Source organism: Marasmius oreades, chromosome 8, assembly GCF_018924745.1.
Source record: "Marasmius oreades isolate 03SP1 chromosome 8, whole genome shotgun sequence".
Classification (NCBI taxonomy): Eukaryota; Fungi; Basidiomycota; class Agaricomycetes; order Agaricales; family Marasmiaceae; genus Marasmius; species Marasmius oreades.
Genome location: NC_057330.1, coordinates 2,183,530 through 2,210,188, shown reverse-complemented (window position 1 = coordinate 2,210,188; position 26,659 = coordinate 2,183,530). Strand labels below are relative to the sequence as shown.

General features: G+C 47.7%; 9 protein-coding genes across 10 annotated transcripts; 6 read left to right on the top strand and 3 right to left on the bottom strand.

Moving 5' to 3' along the window:
* Positions 1-214: 214 nt before the first annotated feature.
* E1B28_012651 (uncharacterized protein) lies at positions 215-4,080 on the top strand (the record flags this gene model as incomplete). The annotated part of the gene is made up of 11 exons (XM_043157783.1): positions 215-241; positions 292-594; positions 651-938; positions 1,000-1,340; positions 1,398-1,653; positions 1,711-2,180; positions 2,239-2,438; positions 2,498-2,982; positions 3,047-3,159; positions 3,212-3,782; positions 3,847-4,080. 11 exons carry the CDS (start codon positions 215-217, stop codon positions 4,078-4,080), a joined length of 3,288 nt encoding a protein of 1,095 aa, XP_043005151.1.
* Positions 4,081-4,126: 46 nt separating this feature from the next.
* On the bottom strand, positions 4,127-6,208 carry NUO49 (NADH:ubiquinone oxidoreductase 49kD subunit). The gene is made up of 9 exons (XM_043157782.1): positions 5,709-6,208; positions 5,535-5,648; positions 5,090-5,481; positions 4,934-5,032; positions 4,740-4,881; positions 4,539-4,681; positions 4,445-4,483; positions 4,371-4,384; positions 4,127-4,311 (listed from the first exon to the last, which is right to left on the bottom strand). The coding sequence occupies exons 1-9, from the start codon at positions 6,139-6,141 to the stop codon at positions 4,296-4,298; spliced, it is 1,392 nt and encodes a 463-aa protein (XP_043005150.1). The 5' UTR covers positions 6,142-6,208; the 3' UTR covers positions 4,127-4,295.
* A 173-nt stretch (positions 6,209-6,381) lies between these two features.
* On the bottom strand, positions 6,382-6,702 carry E1B28_012649 (uncharacterized protein; the record flags this gene model as incomplete). Its single annotated transcript, XM_043157781.1, has 1 exon — positions 6,382-6,702. The coding sequence occupies one exon, from the start codon at positions 6,700-6,702 to the stop codon at positions 6,382-6,384; it is 321 nt and encodes a 106-aa protein (XP_043005149.1).
* A 1,047-nt stretch (positions 6,703-7,749) lies between these two features.
* On the bottom strand, positions 7,750-9,589 carry E1B28_012648 (uncharacterized protein). 2 transcript variants are annotated; one of them, XM_043157779.1, is made up of 5 exons: positions 9,413-9,589; positions 9,249-9,354; positions 9,084-9,201; positions 8,381-9,029; positions 8,090-8,320 (listed from the first exon to the last, which is right to left on the bottom strand). In XM_043157779.1, the coding sequence occupies exons 1-5, from the start codon at positions 9,548-9,550 to the stop codon at positions 8,129-8,131; spliced, it is 1,203 nt and encodes a 400-aa protein (XP_043005147.1). In that variant the 5' UTR covers positions 9,551-9,589; the 3' UTR covers positions 8,090-8,128. The 2 variants fall into 2 exon arrangements, with proteins under 2 accessions (XP_043005148.1, XP_043005147.1); XM_043157780.1 differs by adding an exon at positions 7,750-7,926 and having other exon boundaries at positions 7,984-8,320; positions 9,084-9,589.
* Positions 9,590-9,959: 370 nt separating this feature from the next.
* E1B28_012647 (uncharacterized protein) lies at positions 9,960-15,195 on the top strand. The gene is made up of 5 exons (XM_043157778.1): positions 9,960-11,548; positions 11,604-11,864; positions 11,919-12,109; positions 12,161-13,552; positions 13,609-15,195. The coding sequence occupies exons 1-5, from the start codon at positions 10,126-10,128 to the stop codon at positions 14,809-14,811; spliced, it is 4,470 nt and encodes a 1,489-aa protein (XP_043005146.1). The 5' UTR covers positions 9,960-10,125; the 3' UTR covers positions 14,812-15,195.
* A 107-nt stretch (positions 15,196-15,302) lies between these two features.
* Positions 15,303-15,852, top strand: E1B28_012646 (uncharacterized protein; the record flags this gene model as incomplete). Its single annotated transcript, XM_043157777.1, has 4 exons — positions 15,303-15,397; positions 15,464-15,501; positions 15,566-15,746; positions 15,801-15,852. The coding sequence occupies 4 exons, from the start codon at positions 15,303-15,305 to the stop codon at positions 15,850-15,852; spliced, it is 366 nt and encodes a 121-aa protein (XP_043005145.1).
* A 114-nt stretch (positions 15,853-15,966) lies between these two features.
* On the top strand, positions 15,967-18,375 carry E1B28_012645 (uncharacterized protein; the record flags this gene model as incomplete). The annotated part of the gene is made up of 5 exons (XM_043157776.1): positions 15,967-15,981; positions 16,589-16,740; positions 16,794-17,598; positions 17,651-18,063; positions 18,122-18,375. The coding sequence occupies 3 exons, from the start codon at positions 15,967-15,969 to the stop codon at positions 17,134-17,136; spliced, it is 510 nt and encodes a 169-aa protein (XP_043005144.1). The 3' UTR covers positions 17,137-17,598; positions 17,651-18,063; positions 18,122-18,375.
* A 300-nt stretch (positions 18,376-18,675) lies between these two features.
* On the top strand, positions 18,676-21,098 carry E1B28_012644 (uncharacterized protein). The gene is made up of 14 exons (XM_043157775.1): positions 18,676-18,937; positions 18,993-19,053; positions 19,115-19,239; positions 19,293-19,400; positions 19,454-19,500; positions 19,557-19,618; positions 19,669-19,733; positions 19,792-19,870; positions 19,929-20,070; positions 20,123-20,159; positions 20,209-20,250; positions 20,307-20,448; positions 20,506-20,679; positions 20,736-21,098. Exons 1-14 carry the CDS (start codon positions 18,746-18,748, stop codon positions 20,957-20,959), a joined length of 1,500 nt encoding a protein of 499 aa, XP_043005143.1. The 5' UTR covers positions 18,676-18,745; the 3' UTR covers positions 20,960-21,098.
* A 378-nt stretch (positions 21,099-21,476) lies between these two features.
* E1B28_012643 (uncharacterized protein) lies at positions 21,477-26,276 on the top strand (the record flags this gene model as incomplete). The annotated part of the gene is made up of 22 exons (XM_043157774.1): positions 21,477-21,825; positions 21,878-22,004; positions 22,062-22,237; positions 22,299-22,519; positions 22,588-22,660; positions 22,760-22,824; positions 22,889-23,426; positions 23,493-24,016; positions 24,073-24,263; positions 24,320-24,384; positions 24,447-24,459; positions 24,517-24,544; positions 24,598-24,686; positions 24,745-24,810; positions 24,865-24,934; positions 24,989-25,128; positions 25,177-25,304; positions 25,360-25,465; positions 25,522-25,573; positions 25,626-25,876; positions 25,934-25,971; positions 26,034-26,276. Exons 8-22 carry the CDS (start codon positions 23,844-23,846, stop codon positions 26,274-26,276), a joined length of 1,653 nt encoding a protein of 550 aa, XP_043005142.1. The 5' UTR covers positions 21,477-21,825; positions 21,878-22,004; positions 22,062-22,237; positions 22,299-22,519; positions 22,588-22,660; positions 22,760-22,824; positions 22,889-23,426; positions 23,493-23,843.
* Positions 26,277-26,659: the final 383 nt, after the last annotated feature.

Genomic DNA, 26,659 nt, shown 5'->3' with positions numbered 1-26,659 from the left:
TCTCGTCTACCGGTACCCGTAGTTGTGTTTGGAATACATATGAGGAAGTCCCGTGACTTGAAAAAGTTTTTCTGTACGAAATTCCTGACTCGATCAAGCAGATCGATGAAGGACTAATTTTACGCGTTTTCTCTTCAAGATTCCCTTCCTTTTACGTTCCATCCGACTGTCAAGTCATTGTACATCAGTTTCCATCCTTCTTCCATATCGCCGAATGTCCCAGACCATAGAACTCGCGCAGGTATGGGTTTGCACTTCGTTCATTGTTCACCCCGAAATGATATTTGCTAGACTGGAAAACGGGATCACTTGAAAAAGCTAGAGAAGAAGTATCAAGGACGGTGGGCCGCTGAACGTCTGTTTGAAGTTGCTGCACCGTCTCCAGAAGAACTCAAGGGGCTTTCCAAGGCGGAAATCAAGGAAAATTTTCCTAAATGGTTTGGAAACTTTCCCTATCCCTACATGAATGGGAGTCTCCATCTGGGACACGCGTTCACAATCTCTAAAATCGAGTTCACTGCTGGCTACCAGCGGATGCTGGGTAAAAGAGTCCTCTTCCCCCACGGATTCCACGTTACCGGTATGCCAATCAAGGTGCGTTATACGCTTACCTCTCGAAGTTTCTTTGGAGCTAAGAAGTTGTGTTCCAGGCATCGGCAGACAAAATTATCAGAGAAATGGAACTCTTCGGTCCTGATTTCGAGGACTACGAAGCCGTCCAAGCGGAAATTGTCGCCAAGGCAGAGGCAGAGGAGAACGCTGTTGATGATGTAGCTTCAGCAGACAAATCCAAAGCCAAGAAGGGAAAGCTCGTCGCGAAGTCGACCGGTCATACTTATCAATTCCAGATAATGGAATCCATCGGCGTACCGCGGAGCGATATCAAAAAGTTTGCTGACCCGCTTCATTGGTTGGACTACTTCCCTCCCATTGCGATTGTGACTATTCTCTCATTGCCGAAAGTATCGCGTAACTGTCTAAAATTTTCACTTGTAACAGGCCGACCATACCTCATTTGGATCCCGTATTGACTGGCGCCGGAAATTTCTCACAACGAATGCAAATCCCTATTATGACTCCTTCGTACGATGGCAGACCAACAAGCTCTATAACCTCAAAAAAATCAAATTCGGTGAACGGTACACGATCTACAGTCCCAAAGATGGTCAACCCTGTATGGATCACGATCGACAGGATGGTGAGGGTGTCGGACCCCAAGAATACACCGCCATCAAAGCAGATGTCCTCGAGTGGAGTTCAGCCGCAAAAGCTGAGATTGAAGGAAAAGTAGGCAATCGAAAGGTCTATTTCGTTGCAGCTACCCTTAGGCCAGAAACCATGTACGTGGGCGTATCATTTTCCCGTCTAGTCGCGTTTTATCTCACGACAGGCGCTAGGTATGGTCAAACCAACTGTTTTGTCGGAACCGCTATCAAGTATGGTGTGTTCGGTATCAATGACAAAGAGGCCTATGTGTGCACCTACAGAGCTGCACGAAATATGGCCTTCCAGGGAATTACCAGCGTTCGAGGAGAAATCAATCAACTTTTGACAATTGACGGGACTAAACTTGTCGGCACGAAGATCAAACCTCCTTTTGCAATTCATCCCGAAGTCTATGTTCTTCCTATGGATAATGTTCTGGCTACGAAGGTCGGTATGATACATTTCGGTGATGTCTCTTGTACGACTCATTGACAAATCTCGCAGGGAACTGGTGTCGTTACTTCCGTCCCCTCCGACTCGCCCGACGATTTCCAAACCCTCACTGACCTGAGAAAGAAGCCCGAGTTCTACAAGATTGATTCTGCCTGGGTCGCTTATGACCCAGTTCCCGTTCTCTCAACGCCAACTTACGGTGAAATGACTGCACCTGCTGTCGTTAAGCAACTGAAAATCCAATCGCAGAAGGATACGAAGCAGTTGGCTGAAGCCAAAGAGATTGCATATAAGGAGGGTTTCTATAACGGTATCATGCTTGTTGGCGAATTCAAGGGAGAGTCCGTCCAAGATGCGAAGCCAAAGGTTCGGAGTAGTATGATCGAACAAGGCGTTGCTTTTGCCTACGCGGAACCGGAAGGTTTGGTCATCTCCCGAAGTGCTGATGAGTGTGTGGTCGCTCTCATGGATCAATGGTACTTGGACTATGGTGAGCCAACCTGGAGGGCTGAAGTAGAGAGGTCAGACAAGTTTCTCATTTAAAGTCGCGACTTTTCCCTCATTTGTCCTTGAACGCAGGCACTTGAAGAGTATGGAGCTCTATGGAAACGAGACTCGAAACGCCTTTGAGAAAACGCTTGCGTGGTTGAACAAGTGGGCATGCGCAAGGACTTATGGACTTGGTTCAAAACTACCTTGGGATCCCCATTTCCTTGTGGAGTCTTTGAGTGATTCTACGATTTACATGGCGTATTACACCGTGGCTCAACTACTTCATGGTACGTATTCCCACTTATTCATATTGTCCTTTTGGAGATGGAGGCCGACTCCCTTATAGAAAACAGTATCGATGGTTCCAACCCCGGGCCTTTGGGAATCACGCCAGACCAAATGACTGACGAAGTCTGGGAATATGTCTTCGCGACTGGACCTTGGCCAGCTTCTGCGCCATTACCTAAGGAAAAAGCAGATGCCTTGAAGCACGAGTTCGAGTACTTCTACCCTTTCGATATTCGTTCTTCAGGTAAAGACCTTATCAACAATCACTTGACATTTGCGTTGTACAATCACATCGCGCTCTTCCCCGAGGACAAGTGGCCGATCAGTATGCGTACGAACGGGCATCTCTTGTTGAATGGTGCGAAAATGTCCAAGAGTACCGGTAACTCTCTGACCTTACGGGATGCGGTGGAAAAGTTTGGCGCCGATGCGACTAGGTTGGCTTTAGCTGACGCTGGAGATGGTATTGAAGATGCCAATTTCGATGAGAAGACGGCAAATGCCAACATTCTGCGTGTCCATACCCTTCTTGCGTGGTGCGAGGTGAGATTTCCTCATACATTAGTCCTTTCGCAGACCAAACCTGTCTTTATTTTTCTTTATTTAGGACATGCTCAAAGACCATAGTCTACGCAACGGCCCTCGAAACTCTTACCATGATAAAGTCTTTGAGCATGAGGTTAATGAATTGATCAACATCACCAAAGGTCATTACGATTCGTAAGTACTCTAACCGCGCAAAAAGTGGTGACCGTAACTTATCCACCCCTAGACTGAACTTCAAGGACGCTCTCAAATACGGTTTCTACGAATTACAAAGTGCTCGGGATTGGTACCGAGAGGTTACCTCCGATATTGGAATGCATGCAGACCTTGTGACATACTGGATAAGAACGGCGGCGTTATTGGTCTCACCTATTGCACCTCACTTTGCGGAGCATATCTGGACAGAATTGTTGAAAGAACCGCAATCGATTCAACTAGCTCGCTGGCCTGTCCCATCTCAGTCTGTGGATACCACCGTCCTCGAAACCGGACAGTACATGCGTGGTACTATCAAGATGATTCGTGATTCCGAGGCACATCTCTTGAAGATGCTTAGCAAGAACAAAGGCAAAGGCAAGAAAGACGGAGACGCACCCTTCGATCCCAAGAAACCGAAAGCTGTTCGTATTTACGTCGCCACTAAATTCCCGGAGTGGCAGGATGTATGTGTTCAGGTGGTGAAAGAGTGTTATGATGAAGCCTCAGACAAGGTTGACGATGTCAAAGTCCGAACTCTGTTGACGGAGAAGGGTTTGATCAAGGATAAACATGCTATGCCTTTCATACAGCTGTTCAAGGTATGATATTTTCGTTTCTTTTCTAGCTGGATGACACATCTCAAATCTCAATTCGCTTGCTCAGAAACGTATGGCACAATTCGGTGCACAAACCGCTTTCCGTCGAGCGTTGCCGTTCTCGGAACGGGACATTTTGTCAGAGGTTTCGCTCTATTTGAAGAAATCATTGAATCTTGAAGATGCCGAAGTGATGTTGACTGACGAGGCTCGCGCCAAAAATGGGGAAGCGGGTTATACTAAGAGCATCATTGATACTTCAGAACCTGGTAATCCTGCTTTTGAATATCGCAATGTTTAGTTTAGAGAGGCTCGTGTACTTAGATATCTCGATTGATCTTTCAAAAGTCTGGTTTTCGTGAGCTTGAGGGTGGAAGTTTCCATTCGACGGCACTATGTGCAAGCAAAGAAGAAAAACATAGTATCAGTGAAAATTACAGACAATTATCGTACTTCGACCCTCATCCGTTCCGTCTTTCTTATCAAACGCACGGTCCTAGATACAATCTAGTACTACTACCGGTCGACTTCCCTATATGAGGAAAGTAGTCAGAACGCAGGCGTCGAAGGGACGAAAAGAAATCAACCCACCCAAACACGAGATCCTAGTGAGTGGGATGAAACCCATTAGAGACAGTGAAAAGTGAAAGCGAGAAGGGTCTCACCATAGTACCAATAATAGCCACTACATCCGCAATCATGTGCTGAATAATTCAGGTCAACGACCGACGACTACAACTTACATTGTCGATCACTTACATTTCTCATCATGAAATCAGCAGCAGCCAAGTGAGCGAACCCAGGAGCACGGATAGAACAGCGGTAAGGGCGGTTTGTGCCATCGGAAACGAGGTAAACACCCATCTCTCCTTTCGGCGCTTCGATTGCAGAGTAGGTTTCACCTTCGAACAGGGATGAGTTGAGAAGTTTGAAAAAAAGGATATAATGTTTGACACCCACCAGGTGGAACCGAGTACCCTTCACTGAAGATTTTGAAATGGTGTATAAGCGACTCCATGGATTCTTTCATTGAGGCACGAGGGGGCGGGACAAGTTTATGGTCGTCAACCTTGATGGCGCCAGGAGTGATTTTGTTCAGACACTGAGAGAACATAAGACATTGACAAATGTTAGCGGAAGGGAGATTGACGCACTTGAGAAATGATTCTTAACGATTCTCGCATCTCTTGCACACGACACATATACCGGTCATAACAGTCCCCAAATTGACCGACGGGGACGTCAAATTCGACCTATAGGTGGATGTCGATCACACTGAGCAGCTGAGCAGATGTCGATTTATCTCTCACCTGGTCGTACATATCATAAGGCGCCACCTTCCTTAAATCCCATTTGATCCCGCTCCCTCTCAACATGACGCCGCTAAAGCTGTAATTCAGAGCGTCGTCCTTGCTTACGACCCCTACACCGACTGTTCGTTCTTTCCATATTCTGTTCCCAGTTACAACCTCCTCAATTTCGTCGACACGTGAGCCGAATTGGGTTGCCCAATTGAAGATGTCATCCAGCAGCCCATGAGGGAGATCGAACGCGACACCACCGGGACGAACGTAGGCGGCATGCAGGCGGGCACCAGAGACGCGTTCGTAGAACTCCATGAGTTTTTCACGTTCTTCGAAACCCCAAAGGAAAGGTGTAAGAGCACCAACGTCCATGGCATGAGTCAGAACAGCCATGAGGTCTATATTTTCGCATTTAGACAATAAGTAACTCGAAAAAAGAGTGCTGGCGTACGGTTGAGGATACGGGTTATTTCACCGAAGAGGGTTCGAATCCATTTCGCGCGGTCGGGGACTTCGATATTGAGCAGCTTTTCGACGGCACGACTGTAGCATAATTCATTTGTCACTAAAAGAAGTGCCATTGTTAGGAAGCAAGATAGGAAAACACGAAAACCTGCCAACTCACTCATGGAGACATAATCCAAACGGTCAAAGTAGGGTAAAGCTTGCAGATAAGTCTTGTATTCTATCAGCTTCTCTGTGCCTCTATGTAAGAGGCCAACATGAGGATCAGCGCGAAGAATTTCCTCTCCGTTCAATTCGAGGATGAGACGAAGCACTCCATGTGCAGCCGGATGTTGAGGACCGAAATTGACCGTGAAATGACGCATCTTCGTGTCGTGCCGTGTACCGGTTTCTGCAAGGATTTCAGTTGTTGTCAAGCCATGAAGGTCTTCGACGGTGTGGTACTCGAAGACGTTTTTGGCGCCTCGGGTTTGAGCGGAATCGGCTGGTTCAGATGCTGAGGCATAGCGAGTGGTCGACGTAGAGAGAGAGCGAAATAGACATCTAGAGAGTTTCGAAGAGCGGGTTGCTGAGCGCAGCAGCATTGAGGCCATCCTTGGAGGACGGCGACGACGACGAGAACGACGAGGAGAGAATAGGAAATCTCTGAGAAACGTGATTGGTTCCCACGTGCCCCTCTTGTGGGCGCCTGAAGCCGTGTACTTGCGTACGTCTCTAGTACGTTGTAAGTACAACCTATATGTATATCCAGTCAACGTGCAAGTATTCGCCTCCTGCAGTATCAAAGAATACAATTCAAGTTGTGCACGACTCCTTACAACTAAACTACCCAATCACGACCACGCAGCTCGATGTGCGTTCAACGCTACCGGGGCACTGGGCTCCCCTTCCCGTCCTTCTCTGACCGGAGTGTTCGACATCACTGCGGGATGCTTCAAAGCCGTCATTGTCCCTCCATTCTGCGTCTTCCAGGTAGTAGTCAACGCCCGGATTTCTTCAGCAGAGGAGCTTTGCGGGAGCGGTGCACCATCCCCGAACGCATCCTGCGGTTTGATTCTGCCCAGAGAACGCACCCATTGTCCGACGGCTGCTAATGATACACGAACTTCCCATGATCCTCCTTCCTGTAATCGATAAAATGAGTCCTGTCCCATCTCGACTGAAAAGAAAATTTCTACGAACCGTTATCGTCCGACAAAGGGCGGCGGTGATCCCAAATGCAAGCAGATATCCGGAGGCAAAATCCAGTGCTTGTACAGGGAAGGGCTTACAGTCGTTCTCAAAAACCTTGCGCCGCGTCTTTTGCGCGTGTGAAAAATTAAAAAATTCAAAGAAATTCACAGAAATTCAAAAAACTCTGTAAATTCAGTGTAGCTCTATTCCACTCTATATGCATTCCTTTTTCAGTCGCAAACGCCCGGAAATGTCATGGTCTACCGTCACATCAACACAGATATGAAGAAACATGCATCGTACTACCTCCTAGAAGAAGGCTCTCGATGTCGTGTTGGATGCTCTGGGTGTTTCAGATGACAGTGTACAGCAGTGGAGATGGAGTAAAGAGAAACATAGGGCTGTCAGAGCACTCACACTACCTCAAGGACATCCAAGATTTCTCGAAACCGCTGTATCCGTCGAGTTGAATCAGCTGGTGTGCAAGACACCCTCAGTTTTCGCTTCACGAAATCTGGACTACCTGGCAATCATGCACGGCGGCCAGTCAATATCGATACCAACAATCCAACGAAAGCTTGTTGAGCTTGGACTCCATCAGAAGTACTTAGGAGAAATTGCCTTGCAGCATTATGAAGCTCTTCACACTGACAGTGCGTGGTTGGATCACATCATTCAAAACTACATGGCTGAACAGATTATATTTGTTGACAGTGAATCTTCGAAGTATGGTCGTCCAATTGCAGGGCAGTATGAGCACAACATAGGGAAATTCCAGAAGATTTCAACAGAGACGAGACGAGAGCGAAGGTCCTCAATCACTCCCTATTCTAAGGCTTCGGCTGTGTAGCTTCGTAGACTTCCCTTCCAGCTGCTTAATATCATACCCATAGCCTGTTTATGCTGTTGTCAAGCTGGTTGCAAGCTGGGCTAAGAAATTTCAATGTCAAACAGGTTTTTCCTCTTCAGTCTTCACTCATGCCATTTCCCTCTTTTTCAATAAACACATCTTCTCAATCACTCTGGAACCCCTTGTTGCCATCGACCTAAATCCTATTTTCCAGAATCCCAACCCAGAATTGATGTTTCCGAGGGGCTGTGGTTACCACGTTGTACCTCAGCGGAAGAGTGCCCCGTAAAAATAGCTTTTCCTTGCCGCCATCCTCTATAAAATCCTCAGGATGATATAGGAATGTCAGTCTATACTGATCATATGAATCTTAGTACCTTTTCACCAAGCTGAAGTGTCGTTGGGCCCGCACACCGTCGTCGCTGACATGGTCGGATTCAGTAGCGTTGTTCATTTCTTTGACTTATTTCCGGACTTGTTTCTGGACGTATGTTGTAGCACTTGATATTCTGATGCAGTCCCAGCAGTAAAAGATGTGAATTGAGACGTAGAGCGAATTAAAATAATTTACAGGCATTTTTTTGAATTTTTTTGAATTTTTTAATTTTTCGCACGCGCGAAAGACGCGGCGCAAGGTTTTTGAGAACGACTGTAGGTGATAGTGGAATATCCTCCGTTCCAGTATATTTGGCGTAAGCCTCTGCTTCAGCGATGTTGAGACCACTCGCAGTTTGAACCAAGGAGTCGAACTAACGGTATCTCGCGTTTCACTTCCCGCTCCGCAAAGTGAGGACAAACGAAAAACTCACCCCTCTCCTATCCTTCCATGGCCCCTCCCAACCCCAGGCACAGAGGTTCGCACAGATAACGCCTCGCCCGCGATTTTTGGTCAGCTGTACAATGTCTTGCACCCCAAACCCCTTATTCTCAAGTGCACCAGGCCTGTATGCCTGCAGAAAGACATCTGCTTCTCCGGCCAACTCTCTAAGCTTCTCTAAACCATCCTTACTAGTTAAATCGAGCTGCGTCGTCCTCTTCCCCCTAGACGTATCCGCATCCAATGCAGGTAGAGGGGGAAGGTTCGGAGAAGTAACAAGGAGAACATCAGCGCCGTGTGCAGCCAATATTCGACCTCCAACCGGACCTGCCAACACCCTGCTGAGATCCAATACCTTGATACCCTCCAATGGGTGCTTGAAGTCGCTCGTCATCCTCTCGGGAACCGGAACATCAGCTATTTTTCGAATATACAAGGGGGGCGTATTCAGTAAAGCCTTTGCCTGAGGTGTAGAATCCCATTCCTGGAACGATCGCATAGCGAAGGCACATATGCCTTTCTCCTGAGCCGCGTTTTCGAAATCGAGCGCGGTCCATTGGAGTAATGCCTCTTGGACTTGGTCTCTGGTAACTGCTGGAGTATCTTCAATCTTGAGAATGTCGAGCAGGCCTTTTCGATGGCTAAAAATTGGTCGAAAATTAATACAAGAATCGCGAAGGACGTCAACGACGCACTGAGGAAAATTGGTATGTAATCGTACGTATCCGTCTCCCTTTGTTCTGTAAATACCCATTATAGGATCAGATGGCGGACCAGGAGGCTTGCCATCGATGGTGTAGAATGCGTGGCTCTCTGCGTATTTTTCGGTGGGTCGGACGGTCGAGAATGAGTATACGTACGAAACTCCAATATTGCGTGTCGGGCATCAACAGTAACATCCTGCTCTACTCCCGTTCGGAGATAATGAAGATATGCAGCAGCAAGTGCTGAAAGGCCTACTGTTGTCTGTCGATAGAAATTTGAATGTTATTCATGATAGCCAGTTATTTGAGAACTGCAACACCTGAGCAGCATCGGCAATCTTGAAGGACGAGTTGACCGCTTTGTCAGGGTTCCCGAGAAGCTTCAGATGTTTTCCGAGATATTCTTCAGGGAGAACGAGTGAAGACCAAAGGTCAGAGGCTAATAGAGGTGAGTCCATGTGATTGTAACGCAATCAAAAGAGTTAACTCGGCTACGAAAACCCAACAGTACAATAATAGCGGCAGAGCAACCTACAAACCAACAATCCCCTCGCCTTTTACTAGGGGATTCCGTGGAGGTTGCTCAATCTTAAGCTGCGTTTCCAATCTTTGGGCTTATTCTCCTTGTGAGATTCGTTTCTTTCATTTTTCTCTGTTTATTTTTTTTTCTTGTCTGTTCCACGTGTTGTTGTGACTTGTTTGTACACTGAAGGCATGCCAGGACCAGGCACTCGTTATTTGTCTATGCTTGGCAGCCGGGACAGCCGGATTGGGCCGGACGGTGAAACAAAAGGACAATTGATGTGGCTGTGCTGATGTGCTGACATAAGACAATGAGCCAGTGCCCAATTAGGCAACTTGCCGCTTTTTCTTTTTGTTAGAGCAAAAGACAATAGCATGAGTGGCAGAAGACAAAAGAATGTCCTCCAAGCACAGAGGGCGAAGCCACTTTCGTTCCTTTCACTTCTACCTTCACGATTCCGTCTACGACGCCTTCTCAACGTCGTTCTAAACGAGTTCGACGACTTAAACGATGACACACGCGACACCCTCCACCATTACACAACTTTTCCATCTATTTCCCCGCCGACATGTCTTCATTTTGCTCCTACCTGCCATCTTTTCCTCAATCGTATCAGGTGGAGTTGCTCCCTTCATGACCATCGTCGTTGGTCAAGTCACCCAGTCTTTCTCGATCTTCCCATTACCCCCCGCGATACCTTCCCCAGAAGACAAGAGAAAACTCCTTCATGATGTTGGCATATCAGCGATATCACTCATTGGACTTGCCATCGGTAGTGTCGTACTGAGCTCAATAACCAGTGCGCTATGGATCAGCGTCGGAGAGCATAATGTTCTCGCGTTGAGACGGCGGCTATTCAAGTTCCTCTCGACGCGTCCATTGAGCTGGTACGACATCAACATAGGCCAGAACGGTCCAGCAGGTTTAGTGGCACAATTTACAAAGGATACTGACAACGTGCGGGGTGCCACTTCACTCGCCTCTGGCCTACTCATCCAGCACATCACCACGACAATCACTGCATTGGCTCTCGCGTTCAGCCGGTCACCATATCTTACCCTTCTCACCCTCAGCGCCATCCCCCTTCTTACATTGACCCAAGTCGTGTCCCAATTTCTTTGTTCTCGGACACTTGGTTTAGAACGGAACCATACCGCACAACTAGGCTCTCTACTTTCGACGACTCTCAACCTCCTTCCCACTGTCCAACTCTTCTCCCTGCAATCAGGTACTCTTACGCACCTCACACGACTCCTCTCAAACATCACCCAGAACGACAAGCGTCTCAACACAATTTGGGGCTTCTCTTCCGGAATCAGTCAGTTCCTTGCTATGGCCATGTTCGTACAATCCTTTTGGTTCGGGAGCAAGTTGATTAGAGAGGGGAAATTAGACGCCGGAGGTGTCAGCGCCGTGTTCTGGGCGTGTTTGATCGCTTCTAACAACTTGCAGATGTGCATGCCTCAACTGATTGCTGTGGGCAGAGGAAGGACTGCGATGGGAGGGTGCCTTGGACTGTTGTCTCAGGAACAAGAGGAGCTTGCAGAGGTTCATTCAGACAGAGAATCCGTTTCTACAGATTGTTCCTCCATCACCTTCGCTAAACGACCTTCCTTACCCAATCCCCATTCCATGCGCAAGATCCATCCCACTTCCGCACCCAAGGGTGAACTTACTCTCCACAATATAACCTTTTCATATCCCTCACAACAAATATCTCAATACGTCGTTCAAAACGTGGAGATGTTCCTTCCTTCGGGTGACATGACCTTCATTGTGGGTGGCAGTGGATCCGGAAAGTCAACGCTAGTGTCTTTGCTTGCTGGTCTGTATCACGTTCCGGAGGGCCAAGGTCAAGTTCTGTTGGATAACCAAGATATTCGATATCTGGATGAATCCTGGATCAGAGAACATATCGGTGTTGTATGGCAAGGTTGGTCTCTTTTATGACACGTACCCTTTTACGATATTTATCAATTGCTTCGCAGGCACGCCGCCCCTTCTTCCCAATGCTTCTATACATACCAACATTGCCATTGCTCTCTGTTCGTCATACACCAACGTTGCTTCACCCCGGACATTGGAAAGCGTCACCAGGGCTGAAGTCATCAACGCATGCCGAGCAGTGTTGTTACACGATTTCATCAGAGATTTGCCTGAAGGATACGACACCATCCTTGGCGTACCTTCTCCGTCAATCACTCAGGAAACTGATCGAAATTATACGCCTCAGGACCAGTCCTCCTCTGGTAAGCTCTTCAGACGTCGCTTTTTTACCTTCCAAAAGCTTACACTTGTTTTAGGTATTCATCTTTCTCCGGGACAGCTTCAGAGATTGTCTTTAGCCCGAGCGTATCTGAGAAATCCGCCTATCTTAATCTTGGACGAACCTACGAGTGCTCTAGATCCTGTCAGTCGAGAGTTGGTCATGGCTGCTGTACGCAGATGGCGTGGTGACAAGACCACAATTGTTGTCGGACACGAACTTGGAGGCGTAAGTGTCTTCCTCCGTTCTTGAAAGAAGGTTATTGACTGTCGCTTACAGGGAGCCGAAGGCGACTCTAACATTGGTGGAACGATCCTCCCTACCGATTTTGTCTATGTCATGAAAGACGGAGTGGTAGCAGAGTGTGGTTTCCGTGCTGACCTTGAGCGCATTGAGGGCGGCGAGTTCCAGCGTGTCGTTAGGATCCAACGAGGTGATAGTGCCTCTGAGGCCTCCTCCCAGGATGATGACATCGAGGATGATGACTCAGACGATCATTCACTTCCAACCTACAGAAAATCCCAATTTCTCGCGACGGAACATCGTCTACCCATTGGACGACTTACTCTTGCAGCATCGGGCGGTGTTGCACAGTGGATGTTGGACGTTGTCGGAGATCTCACTTCCGTTCCTTCTGCGAACAACCGATTGTCAGTGACAGTTGGTTCTGGGAGGAACACGATGGCGTTTCCCCGTCTTGCCCATCTTGACACGTCTGTCACGCGGACAGTCCCCACTCGCTTACGAAGAACTTCGAGTTTTGAGTTGTCCCCCATTGCTGCTTCCCCCACTACTCCCATCGACAGACGGAGGAGCCTTCAATTTACCCCGAGTTCGCCAACGTTCCCCACTATTCCCAAGAAGGTCGCCATTGAGGATGATACCGACTTTGATCAAGAAAAGGCGGCGTTGGAGTCCAGTGGACGCTGGGCCCAACAACGAAAAACTCGTCGCACTATTCATGACAACAAAAAGGCCGACAAGCTCGATATCCAGGTATCCATGCAAGAACAGCAGCCCGAAAACAAAGTTCAAGGCTTGGGTTTGTTTGCTTTGCTTTGGAGGATGTATCCCACCGTTCCTGTAAAACCGCTACTCTTCCTTGGGTTGTTATTTTCCCTCATTTCAGGTGCTATGACACCCATCTTGTCCTTCTATCTCTCAAAACTCCTCGTCCTCGTATCCTCTGGCACTATTGACAATGAGAAGCAGAAATTGATCAACTTTTCGGGTGGCATTGTTCTAGGCATCGTAGCCGCCAATGGCCTCATGTTCGGTCTGAAGTTCTACGTCATGGAACGACTTTCGTGTCGATGGATTAATTCTCTCCGATTGCGTGTCATGACAAGTCTTGTCAATAAGCCTCGTGCTTTCTTCCAATCTCCTGGACAAACTCACAACACGCCTATGCATCTGACACACACCCTCACTTCCTCCACCGACGATGCTCGGCTCTTACTCTCGACGGTGATCACACAGCTGCTCGTTGTCATTGCGATGTTTTCTGTCGGGATAATCTGGGCTTTAATTCGTGGCTGGGAGCTGACATTGGCCGGTGTAGCTGTCGCCCCGGTATTCGCTGGAGTCATGGCCCTTCAAGCAAAAGCCGTAGCAGAATGTGTGAGAAGGGCCCGGGAACAAAGTGAGAACGTTGAAGGCGGTGTTTGGGTGGTAAGTCTTTTCTCCGGCTTTCCCGTACGACAAAGGTCATTAATTTCGTTCTTTAGATTGTCACGAACCCGCACACACTTCACTCCTCATCTCTTCTGCCCTTCTTCGCTGAGCGTTTCAACACCCTCTGCAATAACGCACTCTCCTCTGGTGTCCGCAGAGCTTTCATTGAGGGATCTACGAATGGTATCGCATCAGGCTTGATTTACCTCGCCGAGGCTCTCCTTTTCTTCGTCGGTGCCGTTCTCGTCAGCAATGGTAGATACAGCTACTCACGGATGATGGACACTCTGACATTGGTGGTGTTCACTGTTAGCATCGGCAGTCAGTTGATGGCATTCACAAACCGGATCGCCAGGGGCGTGGACGGTGGCAAGAACGTTTTGGCCACGTTGGAGGCCGTGGAAGGCGACCTCCAGGACAATGAACCCAGATACAAGCTAAATACCCCTACTTCCCTCTTCTCGAAATCTCAAGACCTTCATATCCGTAACCTCACGTTCGCATATCCTTCGCAGCCTCAGTGCACCGTTTTCCGTGATGTTTCATTTTCTGTGCACCCGAACGAGTTGGTCGCCATCGTGGGACCATCCGGATGCGGGAAGAGCACACTTGGGCTCTTGTTAGAAAAGGAGTACGATGTGGATGCTGGGTGCATCACGATCGCCAGCAGGTCAGAGAAAGGAGAGTCGATAGACTCCAAGCACATCGATGCTGAGTACTGGCGAAAGCACCTGGCTGTTGTGGAGCAAGGGAACACTCTGTTCGACTTGAGCATCAAGGAGAATATCGCAATTGGATCGGGCGAGGAGGATTTTGAGTCCGAGGAAACACACTGGAGACGAGCGGCTCGCGACGCCTGCGTGGATGCTTTCATTCCCCACCTGGAACATAAATACGATACCAAAGTCGGAAAGTTGAGCGGCGGACAGAGTCAGAGAGTCATGATTGCTCGTGGTCTTGCTAAACTCTATGCTCAGCGAGACGAAAAATTGATGATACTGGATGAATGTACTTCTGCGCTGGACGCAGAGAATCAACAGTGTGTTATGGAAGCACTCGTTGATGCATGCCACTCTTCCTCTTCGACTCGCGGTATCCTGATTACTCACAGACTTCCTGCAATGCGTATGTGCGATCGTATTGTCTGCCTTGGTGAAGGTGGTCGTGGAGTTGTTGAGCAAGGAACTTTCCGGGAGCTGATGGAGCGCAAGGGGTGGTTTGCGCGATTGGCAAGTGGAGGAGAATGGCTTGATTAAAGTATCTCCCCCATCTATATCCTTCTTTTTATCTCTTGTTTATTCTTACCTTTCATATCGCTCCTCTCTCTCTCTCTCTCTCTCGACGCCCGTTTCCTTGATGATCTATATTATCCACACCACTCCCGGTCTTACTGCATTTCGACTTAACCCTATACTGCGGCAGGTCCGATTACGACAATCGAACCATTCTTATTCCAAGGAACGGCAATGGCGTCTTTTTTCTTATCCTCATTTCAATTGTACTTTTACCATCACGTTCTATCCGACCAATATTTGTAGCTCAATCTTAACGATTACTTCTTTTGCATGCTTATATACCGTACGATACAGAACGTACGTAGTGTAGATGACTTGAATGAAAATTGAACGATTTATAATTGACCCTGCTGGGATTGTTGGGAGCTGGCGCCGCCTATGTTCTCACACCTTGTCCTGATATTGATAAGTTCCTACTTTCCTAGGATGTCCATTCGTATCGATCGCTCACAATGTCCCCTCAAGCTGCTGCATATGGAACCTGGGTCTCCCCGATAACTGCCAAGTGTCATTACTCAGGTTTGGGCTCCGTGAACCATCATTTGTTGTAAGTTAGCATCGACTTGTAGACCGTTTCGGCAGGTATTGAAGGCATTCTCATCGATCCTGTTAGCTCGGATGTGTATTTCGCGCAAAAGCGTCCACAGGAAGGTGCAGTACTTTAAGCTTATGTTGTTTATGGGCAATCTTTGCTCAAGATAGTTTATTTCACAAGGTGGTCCGCCATCGTCAGGGCTATTGATTGTAAAGACCTACTTGGCCTGTCATGGGATGCGCGAACGCAAGTGCACGAGTATGGAGGAGCTGCAGCCTTCGTTCATGACTCTATGCTGTATTTCTCTAATTTCAATGACAAAAGAGTTTACAGATGTGAGCTCCTACCCCAGTTACGCCCGGTGCGTTCTGACTTTCTTTCACTACGCTGTTGTCATCTCATTTTGTGTCGACAGAGAACAAGGCTCATCGATTCGCGGACTTTACTGCCCATCCCAAATGCCCTGAGCTCATTGTTTCTATCCTGGAAGACCACACAGATCCTCATCCGATCCGCGTGAAGACTTGTCTTGCTCTTATTGATACCCTTCTACTGTTACAAGACTGTTGAGGATCGGCCGAATGTTGTTGGCTGCGGTCACTCCGGCATCGCCGTCCATCCCGAGATAGACATACAGATGAATCCCCTATAATGCATATGTCCGATAATGCATACTTTCCAAAAATGCATTGATTTTCGGCTTCACCGACTCGGTTTGCGGGTGAAATTGCATACCTTTCTGATTTCGCATAATGCATACATTTTTGGCTCAAAAACCGATCCTTATGGGCTAAATTCACCTCTAAAAATGCATACCCCCCTTAGTGTGTATAGTTACCATAGAGTAGATCATTCGTAAATTTGTCTCTACAGTACTATTTACACCCAACATGCCCCCAAAAATCAGAGTTTTGGATTACTTTCATCTTTTGGCCATAAAACACGTCCGGAGGCTTTCCAATCTCAGACTGCACAGAGACCACACATTATTTTGTTCAAAAATAGTCTTTTTCTACTAATAGAAGGTCTACAATACAGTTTGAGCTCTTTTGAACCCATTACAGTGACCCTGAAAGTGATATAAAAAATATTCTAGAAATGCATACTCTCTAAAAATGCATACGTTTTGGACCCAACCAAGGGGTATGCATTATAGGAGATTCATCTGTATTTCATATTCCGTATTTCCTTATATAGTACTAGTTATGTACGAATACCAGGAGCCTTTCTGTCTTTCCCCCCCGTCGTCTCCCTTTGTCGACGCCGTCCCTTCTACAAAGACTACTCGAAGGGGCCGACTTTTATGCGGCTCCTCGATCCAGTTCCAGCGGTGATTATTTAGTTTGGGAGCAATGGTTCGTCGTAGTGAAGCATCTCGTCGGGACTCCGGGTTTAATTGACCGTCTAGGTACCATCCAGACCTGCCATTCCAAAGCGCCGAAATCAAAGTTGCAAAGGTCGTTCTAACTGTTGATGGCAAAGGCCTCGCCGTCGAATCTCAGATTCACGTAGCTGGGCAGAAGGAGGCGGTCTCTGTTCAAGATCCAAACTGGGCCGCGAATGACTGCATAATCTTTACTTCTGATATCAGTGGTTATCAGAATCCCTGGGCGTACAAGTTCGAAAACGGCGATGTTGCTACCAGCCATGCCTCGCCCATTCTTCAAAGTCCAATCGAGGAAGAATGCGGGCTTCCTCGCTGGTGGCTCTCTCGACACGGTCTAAGTGGTCTCTCAGAATACCTCGTTTAATTCACGACAATACGGAAGGGGCGATCCGCTTTACATATGTGACCTTCGCAGCGCGAAATGCGCTGAGGTTCCTACTCCCTACGCATTAATCGAGTACATGCATGGAGATGGAAGAGGGAATATGGTCATGTTGGGACAACCTTCGGACGCGGGTGAACAACTCGTCTCACTGAGCCTTGAGCCCAGCAGAGAGCCCAATCTCACACCGCTCCTTCCAACAGACAAAGCCGATGACACTCTTATTGGACTACATATCTACCGGTGAATACCGTGCTCCAAAACTTGAGCCCGATAATCGCACTTGCCATATCACCTACCATGCACCAAGAATCCCAACTACTCCGGTGGTCTCCCCGATGGGAACCCACCTATCGTTGTGCATATTCATGGTGGCCCTTGTTATATGGAGACTGCTCAGTTTGGCTGGACCAAACAGTTTTATACTTCTTGTGGATGGGCATTGTACGTTCTATTTGACTTGTCCCAGCTGTTCGTACTCAAGAACGCTTTCCAGTGTTGATATAACTTGAAACTACGGCGGTTTAACTGGCTTCGGACGTGCTTTCCGAGAGACACTTGTTGGGAAGTAGGGTGTTCTGGAGATAAACGATGCCATCAGACGGTCCTGCAGTTAGATGCATTAGGACTAGCTGACACCAAACGAGCGGTCGTTTACGGGGGTTCGGCTGCTGGCTTTTCTGTGCTTCAGATTGCTACCAGTCTACCGAACTCTTTTGCAGCGGGCTCGCCTCGTTACGGGATTGGAGATATGAGAAAGCTCGATGAGGTGCTGCACAAGTTTGAGTACTACCTATGCGATCGCTTGATGGGGGGTAAATGGGAAGAGTGTCAGGACGTTTGGGTTAGGACGTTTGGGTAGAGCGAAGTCCTGTGTATCATGTTGACAAGGTGGAAATGTCGTTATTGGTGAGATTATTCTGCATGAATGTGGCTCAGCGTCCGTACCAAGCAAGGGTTTCGATAGATTTTCCAAGGAAAAGAAGACACCGTCATTCTAGCGGAGCAAATGATTGAGGTAGAAGAGAAGCTAAGGGCGAAAGAATGTAAAGTTGAGTTGGTGTTGTTCGATGGAGAGGGTCATCCTTTAGCTGCGGTGCGGGATTTTTCCGAGCCGAATTGAGTTTCCAATTTCCCCTTCAACCAGCATTGGAACATTTTGTCATTCGTTGTTGATGACCGGGTGATCATGAAGAATCGGTGTTTACTCGACTCTCAAACTCATTTATTTGCTTCTTCCTCGGCTTGAGGGTCATGGTACCAGCTACCGGATATTATTGGTCCGAACCCCGCAAGTCTTATCCTCTGAAGTGTGTCTTCCAAACGACTGATGGTCGTTCTTGAGCGGTAGCTACTGGCATAAACTGGGATAGCTGGCTCAGGATTCGTGTCACTTAAATACTGCATCTTGAAACGCCGAAATCAGCGACAGTAAATTGATTTGGATTGAAATTTGAAATTTGATTCAAAATAGACGTCCGGAATTGTGCCGTCGGCAAAATACCCTTCCCATTGACATGGGCGGGACTTTAGTTTCTCATTCACCACTCTAATCACGACTTCCATTCGCGGGTTACCAGTTCCCGCTGGAATGTCCCTTCCCAGCTGTTCTGAGCAGTCTGTACAACCGTCCGTGGTCTCGGCCGCCAACAACATCTCGGAACGCCTGGAGAAGGTTCATTCTGCGTCCTGGCAAGAATTGGAAGTTCAGGACGATGGCGACCAGTCAACCCCGATGGAATACAAGGTATATAAACAAAGGTTTATTGGCGTTCTGGGTGTGGTCAGTTTTGCGACTTTATTTGATAAATGCTCCCCCACACACTCATCAATGACAGGTCCTTTTGAATATCGTTGGGGGAATGGCATGGCCTTGGTTTGGACCAATATCGAACAACAGTACGTGGCCACATGCATCTCTGCGTATGATTTATCACTCTCATCTCCAATCTCCTCACAGTGGTCGACGACTGGGGCATTACGTTGACCGAAGTCAGTTGGCTTGGAAACATCACTGCTTGTCTATATCTCTCTGTTGCACTTATCATGCCCGGCCTTTTCGCCCGTTTCAGCATTCGACGATGTGTGCGTTTTTTTCTTTCTCGTTTCATGCGCACCAACGTCAAGTGTCCTCTCAGTGTGATCTCGGAGCCGTCTGCCTCATCATTGGGGCATGGGTACGATACTCTGGAACGGTCAATGGTCTATCGAGTTCTTCAGCATATGCATTGTTTTTTATTGGTCAGGTGTGTTGATACAGGTCGTACCCACAGTCTCGTTTCTGATCCACGAACTACAGGCCTTTGCTTCAATCTCCCAAACCATTTATCAGGTGTTAGCACCCATGTTTGTACCCACGTTCCTTTCACCATTCTCTTTTTGTTTGAAACCCTTGCATGCAGATATTCTGAGAAATGGTTCGACCTGAGGTCAAGAACGACTGCAACAATGATCTGTGCAATTGGTGAGTTTGTGTCCACAACTATCTCACATATATTCATTTTTCTTGTTCAGCCAATCCAATTGGCAGTGCCCTTGGTCAGCTAATTAGCCCGCTAGCAGGCACCACAAAGCAATCTGTCTGTCATGTTCATGTTCAATCCCTCGCCAAAGTTACCACTAACCGTCGCCCTACAGATTCTCGTCCTAGCCATCATCTCAACCGCGGTCACCCCTGCGGTCTTCCTCGTGCAATCTGAACCCCCTTTTCCTCCAAGTAAGGGCTTTCCGAGATCATTCTCAGCTGTGTCTTGATTTACATCGCTCCTATGTAGCATACGCGGCATCCCAGAAACCACCGCCATTCTCCGAGTTCTTGAAAGCTTTGTTTGGGCGTGCTAAGAATCCCCACATGACAGTACACGACCGTTTTGACTTTGGTATTATCTGTCTTGTTTTCGGCTTCTTAGTAGCAGCGTCAGTACCGCTCCTGAAGCCTACGTCCTGGGATTGACTCTTTTCTCAACAGAACCAACGCGTTTTCGATCTTGACGGGCTCGATCATGGTGATTGCATGTGTTTAAATGCTGCCAATATTGACTCACACCTTCGAAGCAACCTGCAGGCTACGACGACGACACCAGTGGGTTCATGGGGGTAGGTCTCGCTCAGGTCTCGCTTCGGCTGTTCCGCTCTGAATATGATTCGATTAGGCGACCCTTTTGTTGTCTGGTATTGTGGCTGCCCTCGTTATAAGTCCCTTAATGGATAGGGTCTTCACCAAGCACTTGGCCATAACCCTCAAGTTCTTCATCCCAGTTCTCGCGGGTGCCTGGTTTTCTCTTATTTGGGCAGGTAAGCACGCTGTATACCTCATTCTTCCTTCGTCGCCCAACCCAGAGCCCCCTCCAGTAAAACCAGGTAATACCGGTGGCCTTTTCGCCGTAATGGCCATCATAGGCGTCACATCAGTTACGATGTTGCCTGTCGGAATTGAGCTTGCATGTGATGTGACACAGAATGCCGAAGCAAGTTCATCCCTCTTGTGGTTCATGGGGAATGGATTCACCATAGTTTTTGTACTCGGTTGGTGTAACTCACTGTCATTTGTACTCGCAGCCTAAACGATGACTTTATTTTAGCGGAAGATGGGCTTCGTGCATCACCCGATGCTACGCCTCCCCTCAACATGCGCCGTGCTCTCATCTTCCAGGCAACGTTTGTCATTATTGCGGCGGTACTCACCGTGTGTATCCGTGGGAAGCAGAAAAGGAAAGAGCTTGATGAGAAGAAGGCTCAAGAAGCGACGACAGCGACTCGACAGGTCACCGCTCAGCCTCCAACCTCGACAACATCTGTATTATAGCCTGTAAAATCACTATAAACCACATGCGTAACAGCATGTCAAGCTCGTCTTGGGTCAAATGTAGCGCGACCTACATTTCGCCCAGAAATGTACCATGTACTGCGAGTTGATAGCGATGGGAAACGAGTGGGTATATTACTCCTAGTTCCTGACCGTGAGGCCCGTGGAGGTGTTTTAAGTTCATACTGGATAGCCGACATAATGTTTCTGAAACAGCCGGCATTCAGAGTCTAGACAAGGAAAGAACCTTAACTAGTGATGATTTATGCCTGTAGACCAAACGAAGAGGCAACAAAGAGGTGTTTTAATGTTCACTATGCATATGGGTCCGTACCTATCCAAGCTTGATCCAAGCGCTCAGAAAACTCCGGTTTGGGCGAATTGAGAAGCTTTTGGATCTTCAATTCGGATACGTTGGATCTCGGCCATTAAATTGAATACTACTCACCTCGGCTCACAAGGAGTGCTGAGCGCTGAAACCGCAAGAGAGTGCACGCATAGCCACCACGACGCAGCACGACGCGTCTTTCGTCAACGTCGACCTGTCCTGTATTTGGCTACCTCTAAATCTACTTGCTCTTTTCTTGCTGCATGCCAATGACTGTTGAGAGCACTTGGATTTTGAGAAGGCCACTAGTTCTGTCTTCCCACCCATTCGACAAGAAGTATCGAGGAACATCAATCCACCTCTAAAGACAAAAAACATAGCAAATCTTTAACTTACAGGGCCGTTGAGTAGGACTCAGACTCGGGGGACCTGGGTCTAGGTATCCCACACCAGTTTGACTTTGAAGAAACCGGATTTTGGAACTCAGGCAACGTGAACAGATACGCAAAATCAGGGAGGCAAGCGTACGAATCTCTTGGCGAGTATTCCTGCCGACGAACTGTCTAGTTTGACTAATTTGGACTGTTCAGGACCTAAGCAATTTGAACGCGAGCAGGACGACAGACGGAATACGGAACTGCACAGAAAAAAAAGCAAGAATTGCAGACGATGTCGTATACCTGGGGATGGCGAGTGTTGGTTAACCTGCTACTGCAGGTGGCTCTTTTACTAATTGTATCTGAGTCTAATTTGATGATAATGTTCCTTCCACAGCCATCGATGTAGTTTAGAGCGTTTTCATCATTCGATTGTCCACAAGCTCAGCCATCCTAACTCAATTCTGTCTTTCACTCTTGCGGTTCGGGTCCGTGTATAAGTGCCAGTAACGCTGGAATGCTCTGCATCGACGCTGATACCAAGTTGATCTGGGGAGACGTTGAATCTCACAGGTAAGATGATCTTGCTTCGAATAGTAAGAGGACCCATACCCTGACGTCTTACATCAATAAGTCCGAGACCACACCAACAACAAATGGAAGTGGGTTTTGGCGGATTGGAGAGGAACAATTGGGGTTGCATTGCATTGAGGCAGACGACGCATGATACACCGACTCGAAATCGATGGCGATGTTCTATGCATATCCATTACCCCATTCACAATGATAACCTTTGAATCGTCGCTTGCAAACCACCAGTGTGCAAACAACGGCGGCAGGGTATGGATCGCCCGGGTACGCTCATGATCAACCGTTCTGTTGTTTGAATGCTCCTTAACGTTTTCCTCACCTTGATCTTGTAGGTCCCCGAATTCAAATTGTCCAGCACTCAAAAGCCAAAACATGAGTCTGAGAAGAACACTGGACACGCCTCAGGTACGGAGTTCCCCCAAAGTTCTCCTCGACATACCTGGCACTTCTTTTTTACTGGATCGACCCGTTAACGTTGTATATACTAACATTTCCATCTCAAAGCCTCCAGGCTCCAGTACCAACTTGAATGTAGCCGTTAGCCTTCAACTGTGGCGTTCCGACACAACGTGAGCGAGTTGTATGAAATTACATGGAAGTCACTCATCTATCCGTATCGAACCTCTCGCTAAGATTCTTCTTTTGCTAAATCGTATCTTTTTTGTTACTCGGCTCGCTTGATCAAGTCGGCAGTCGATTGAATCAACCCAAGTCTTGAATCGAGAGGAATGTCGCGAAACACGAATGCTTTCAGATGCGGGCATATTTTTCTCGACGGTGGCACCGTTATCAAGCAGATCTCATTCCGTTGAGCCAGGAGAAAGGCTTCGGTTTTTCCTGATGAACCCGCACTACGGGTAACAGTTTGAGGTAGTATCGGTCTACTCCACTCCATTTATCAGCGACTCTGAGGTGTTTGGTCATTCGTCCATACGAGCCGTTTGTGGCATATTCGCTCCCATTTGCGACTACGCTTACCCACATTCGACTGGGGAACAAAAGAATACCCGTCGTAACTTCGGTACTTTGTACGACTGTACTATCGAAGTCGTGCGTAACAACAATATCTGTGAGGCCCATCCTCAAGATCTAGGAATATACAAGCTATCAAACCTCAAGCTCAAGCCTCACCTTCTAGCGTTGAAGGCCAGACTCAGATTTTACCTTACTAGTAAGTCAGAACCATTTCTTTACATAATCTGCTTCTCTTCCAACTCGCCTTGCGCACCTCACCGAGAGTTTCCATGAATGAGGCGTTTCTAGAAGCCTTTCGACATGTCCTATCCTTCATGGATCAATCGTAGCTTCCTAGTCGAAATGGACCCCGTGTCGGAATATAGGTGAGAGGACACGAAATCGCGTTCAATGCCGCCAATCATGCTCAAGCCACGCAAACGAGTCAAGCCTCGGCATGGAACACATATTGGCGATGCACCTTAGCACAATTCCAGCAGTCAAATTGATAACCACAGGGGTGTAGCTCGCTACTTCCAAAAATGCTTTCTCGCGCCCGTAAAAGGAACCCAACCGTAGTACTCGGGATCTCCGATTAAAAACAGTTGCCTATAAATCACGACGAGATTGAAGCATGTTCTCCATCTTCTGCAAGCTGATGATGTTCATCTTTCCTTTGCTCGTTGCCGTTCAGGCTAGCATCGCACTCGCTACCAGTCCAACTGTTTCCCTGGATTCGGCTACTGCAACTGGGGTAACTGAAGGACTTGTATCCTCGTTCTACGGTATACCGTATGCTCAGCCTCCGTGAGTTATGATATATCACTCCATACTCACATTCACCATCCTAATCTTTCTTTTAGAACTGGAGACCGACGATTCCGTGCACCAGTACCCATACCACCTTACACTGGATCTATCGATGCCACCTCCATAAAACCCGCTTGCCCACAACAAAAAAGTGATACTTTCAAACGTGAAGGGAATACAGAAGAGGTCAACACTTTTCTCGCCGAGAACTTCGAGCCGGTCAATGCTCCCGAAGCTGAAGACTGTAAGGGTGTTCTCGAACCAATGTCCGCGTTTGCTGATTCTGACACCGTCTGGCAGGCCTTCATATCAATGTACTGAAACCTATCGACGCGACTCCTGAGTCTAAACTTCCTGTCCTTGTGGTAGGTGTGATCATCTCCCTCAGACTATATATTCTTTGACGTTTGTTCGTCGCTTTTTACAGTGGTTTTTTGGCGGTACTACTATTTCTCTGATCTGTCTTTCCGAATTGTACTGAAAGGATTCTCCCTCAGGCGGATTCCAGACCGGATCGGCCATTAGGTACTTCCTCATTTTCTCCCGGCTAACTTTCTGCTTATATTAAAATCGACCAGCCGGTTAACGCCTGGTAATGTTATTGTCAAGCGTTCTCTCGAACTGAACCAGCCGGTTATCCATGTCTCGATGGACTATCGCTCGAACGGTGCGCCTGAATTAACTTTAACGTTCTGCAGTAACTGATCGATGTATTACTGCACTAGGCTTCGGCTTCATGGCGAGCAAAGAAGTCAAAGCCGCTGGCGTAGGGAACATTGGTCTTCGTGACCGTGGGTTGCTCGTTGTCGATCAAAGCAGTTGCCATTTAACTCACTGTTATGCAGAAAGAGAAGCCTTGCGATGGGTACAAAAATATATTGGTGCATTCGGTGGCGACCCTACCAAAGTTACAATGTAAGGCGGCTATGTCCACTATCATCGTGAAGCACTTATTCACATTCTTCTTAGTTGGGGTCAATCCTCAGGAGCCATCTCCGTAGCACTTCAAATGGTGACCAACAGTGGTAACACCGAGGGACTTTTCCGGGCTGCATTCATGCATTCTGGGGCGACGGTTCCAGTGGGAGACATTACTAATGGTCAAAACTGTACGCACTGCTCTTGCGTTCGACGTATTCACCTCTAATAAGTCTTAGATTACGACCAGATCGTGTCGGATACAGGTTGTTCAGGATCTGCTGATACACTTGCATGCTTGCGAAGAGTTTCGTACCAAAGTCTGATGGACGCGATCAACAAAACCCCCGGGATCTCCAGCTATCAGGTACTGTCGCTATACTAGGCACCTAGTCTGCAGGTTCTTACCATCTACTCGTTAGTCCCTTCGTTTGACGTGGTTGCCGCGGGTGGATGGCGACTTCCTCACCGATATCCCATCAAATCTGGTGCAACAAGGCAAAATTGCGAATATTCCATTTGTGTCTGGTAAAGTTACCTGAATATTCGTCTTCCGATAAGAACTCTAGGCTGACTGCAGACAGGTAATTGTGACGACGAAGGGACCTTCTTCTCCGGGTCTAGTCTGAATGTGACGTATGTGATTCCTGTCCTCTTCATTCTTTCGACTTGTTCCAATCCAATATAGCGATGACGCTCAATTCCGGGAATACCTAAAATTTCTCCTTCCCTCCGACATCCCTGACGCAGACATTGACGAAATCACGCGAGTGTATCCGTCCGACGTCACTCAAGGCTCCCCATATGACACTGGAACGTCCAATGCAAGGACGCCCCAATACAAACGCATTGCATCAGTACAGGGTGATATGGTGTTTCAAGGTCCTCGTCGATTCTTCGTCCAGTCGCTCAACGGAAGGCAAAATACGTGGTCATTCTGTAAGCTAATCCAAACCTCTTTTGGTATTATTGTTTGGTTAAACGCTTGATTTCCAGTGAGTAAGCGTCTGAAATTTATTCCGAACCTTGGATCCGTAGGTCTTCTTTTTAATTTGCATATCATCTGCTCCGTTGACCTTTTAAACAATGCCTTCAGTTCCATGGGTCAGACCTTCTGAGTGTCTACGGAGGTTACGATATGACTGACTACCTCGTCCGCTTTGCTACGAATCTGGATCCTAATGGAGACACTGGGATTTATTGGCCCAAGTATACTACAGCGGCTCCTAGTTTGTTAACGTTCAAGACTGGTATTCAGCCGCTAGAAATCACTCAGGACGCGTACCGGGAAGAAGCACTAAAAGTCGCTACGAGGGTGCTTATGGAGCATCCGATGTAAACCGGTCCGACTGATCTCACAACACTTCCGAAGTCGCAGTACGAGCGTGTACGTTCTAGTGACTATTTTTAGTTTGTTTTTGAGTACTTTGATAGTTATCCTGTCTCTTATCCAGTGATTGTCTAAATCTCGATCTGCGTCCAACATAAGCATTGCTTCAGGGAGAGGCTCATATTGAGTTTCATCCAGTTCATTTTGGGAAGTTATAGTGTGTGACTACGCGGTTCTGGATCAGACCAGGGGTATTTGACTTCGGTAAGATATCAGAAGCGATAGGTGAAGACGAGTATTGCGTATGGCATCAAAGAAAAGGCTACAGACGGGTTCAAATGCGAGGAAGCGTTCCTAAAGTGATTCGGGAAGGGCGGAAACCAGGCCTGCGA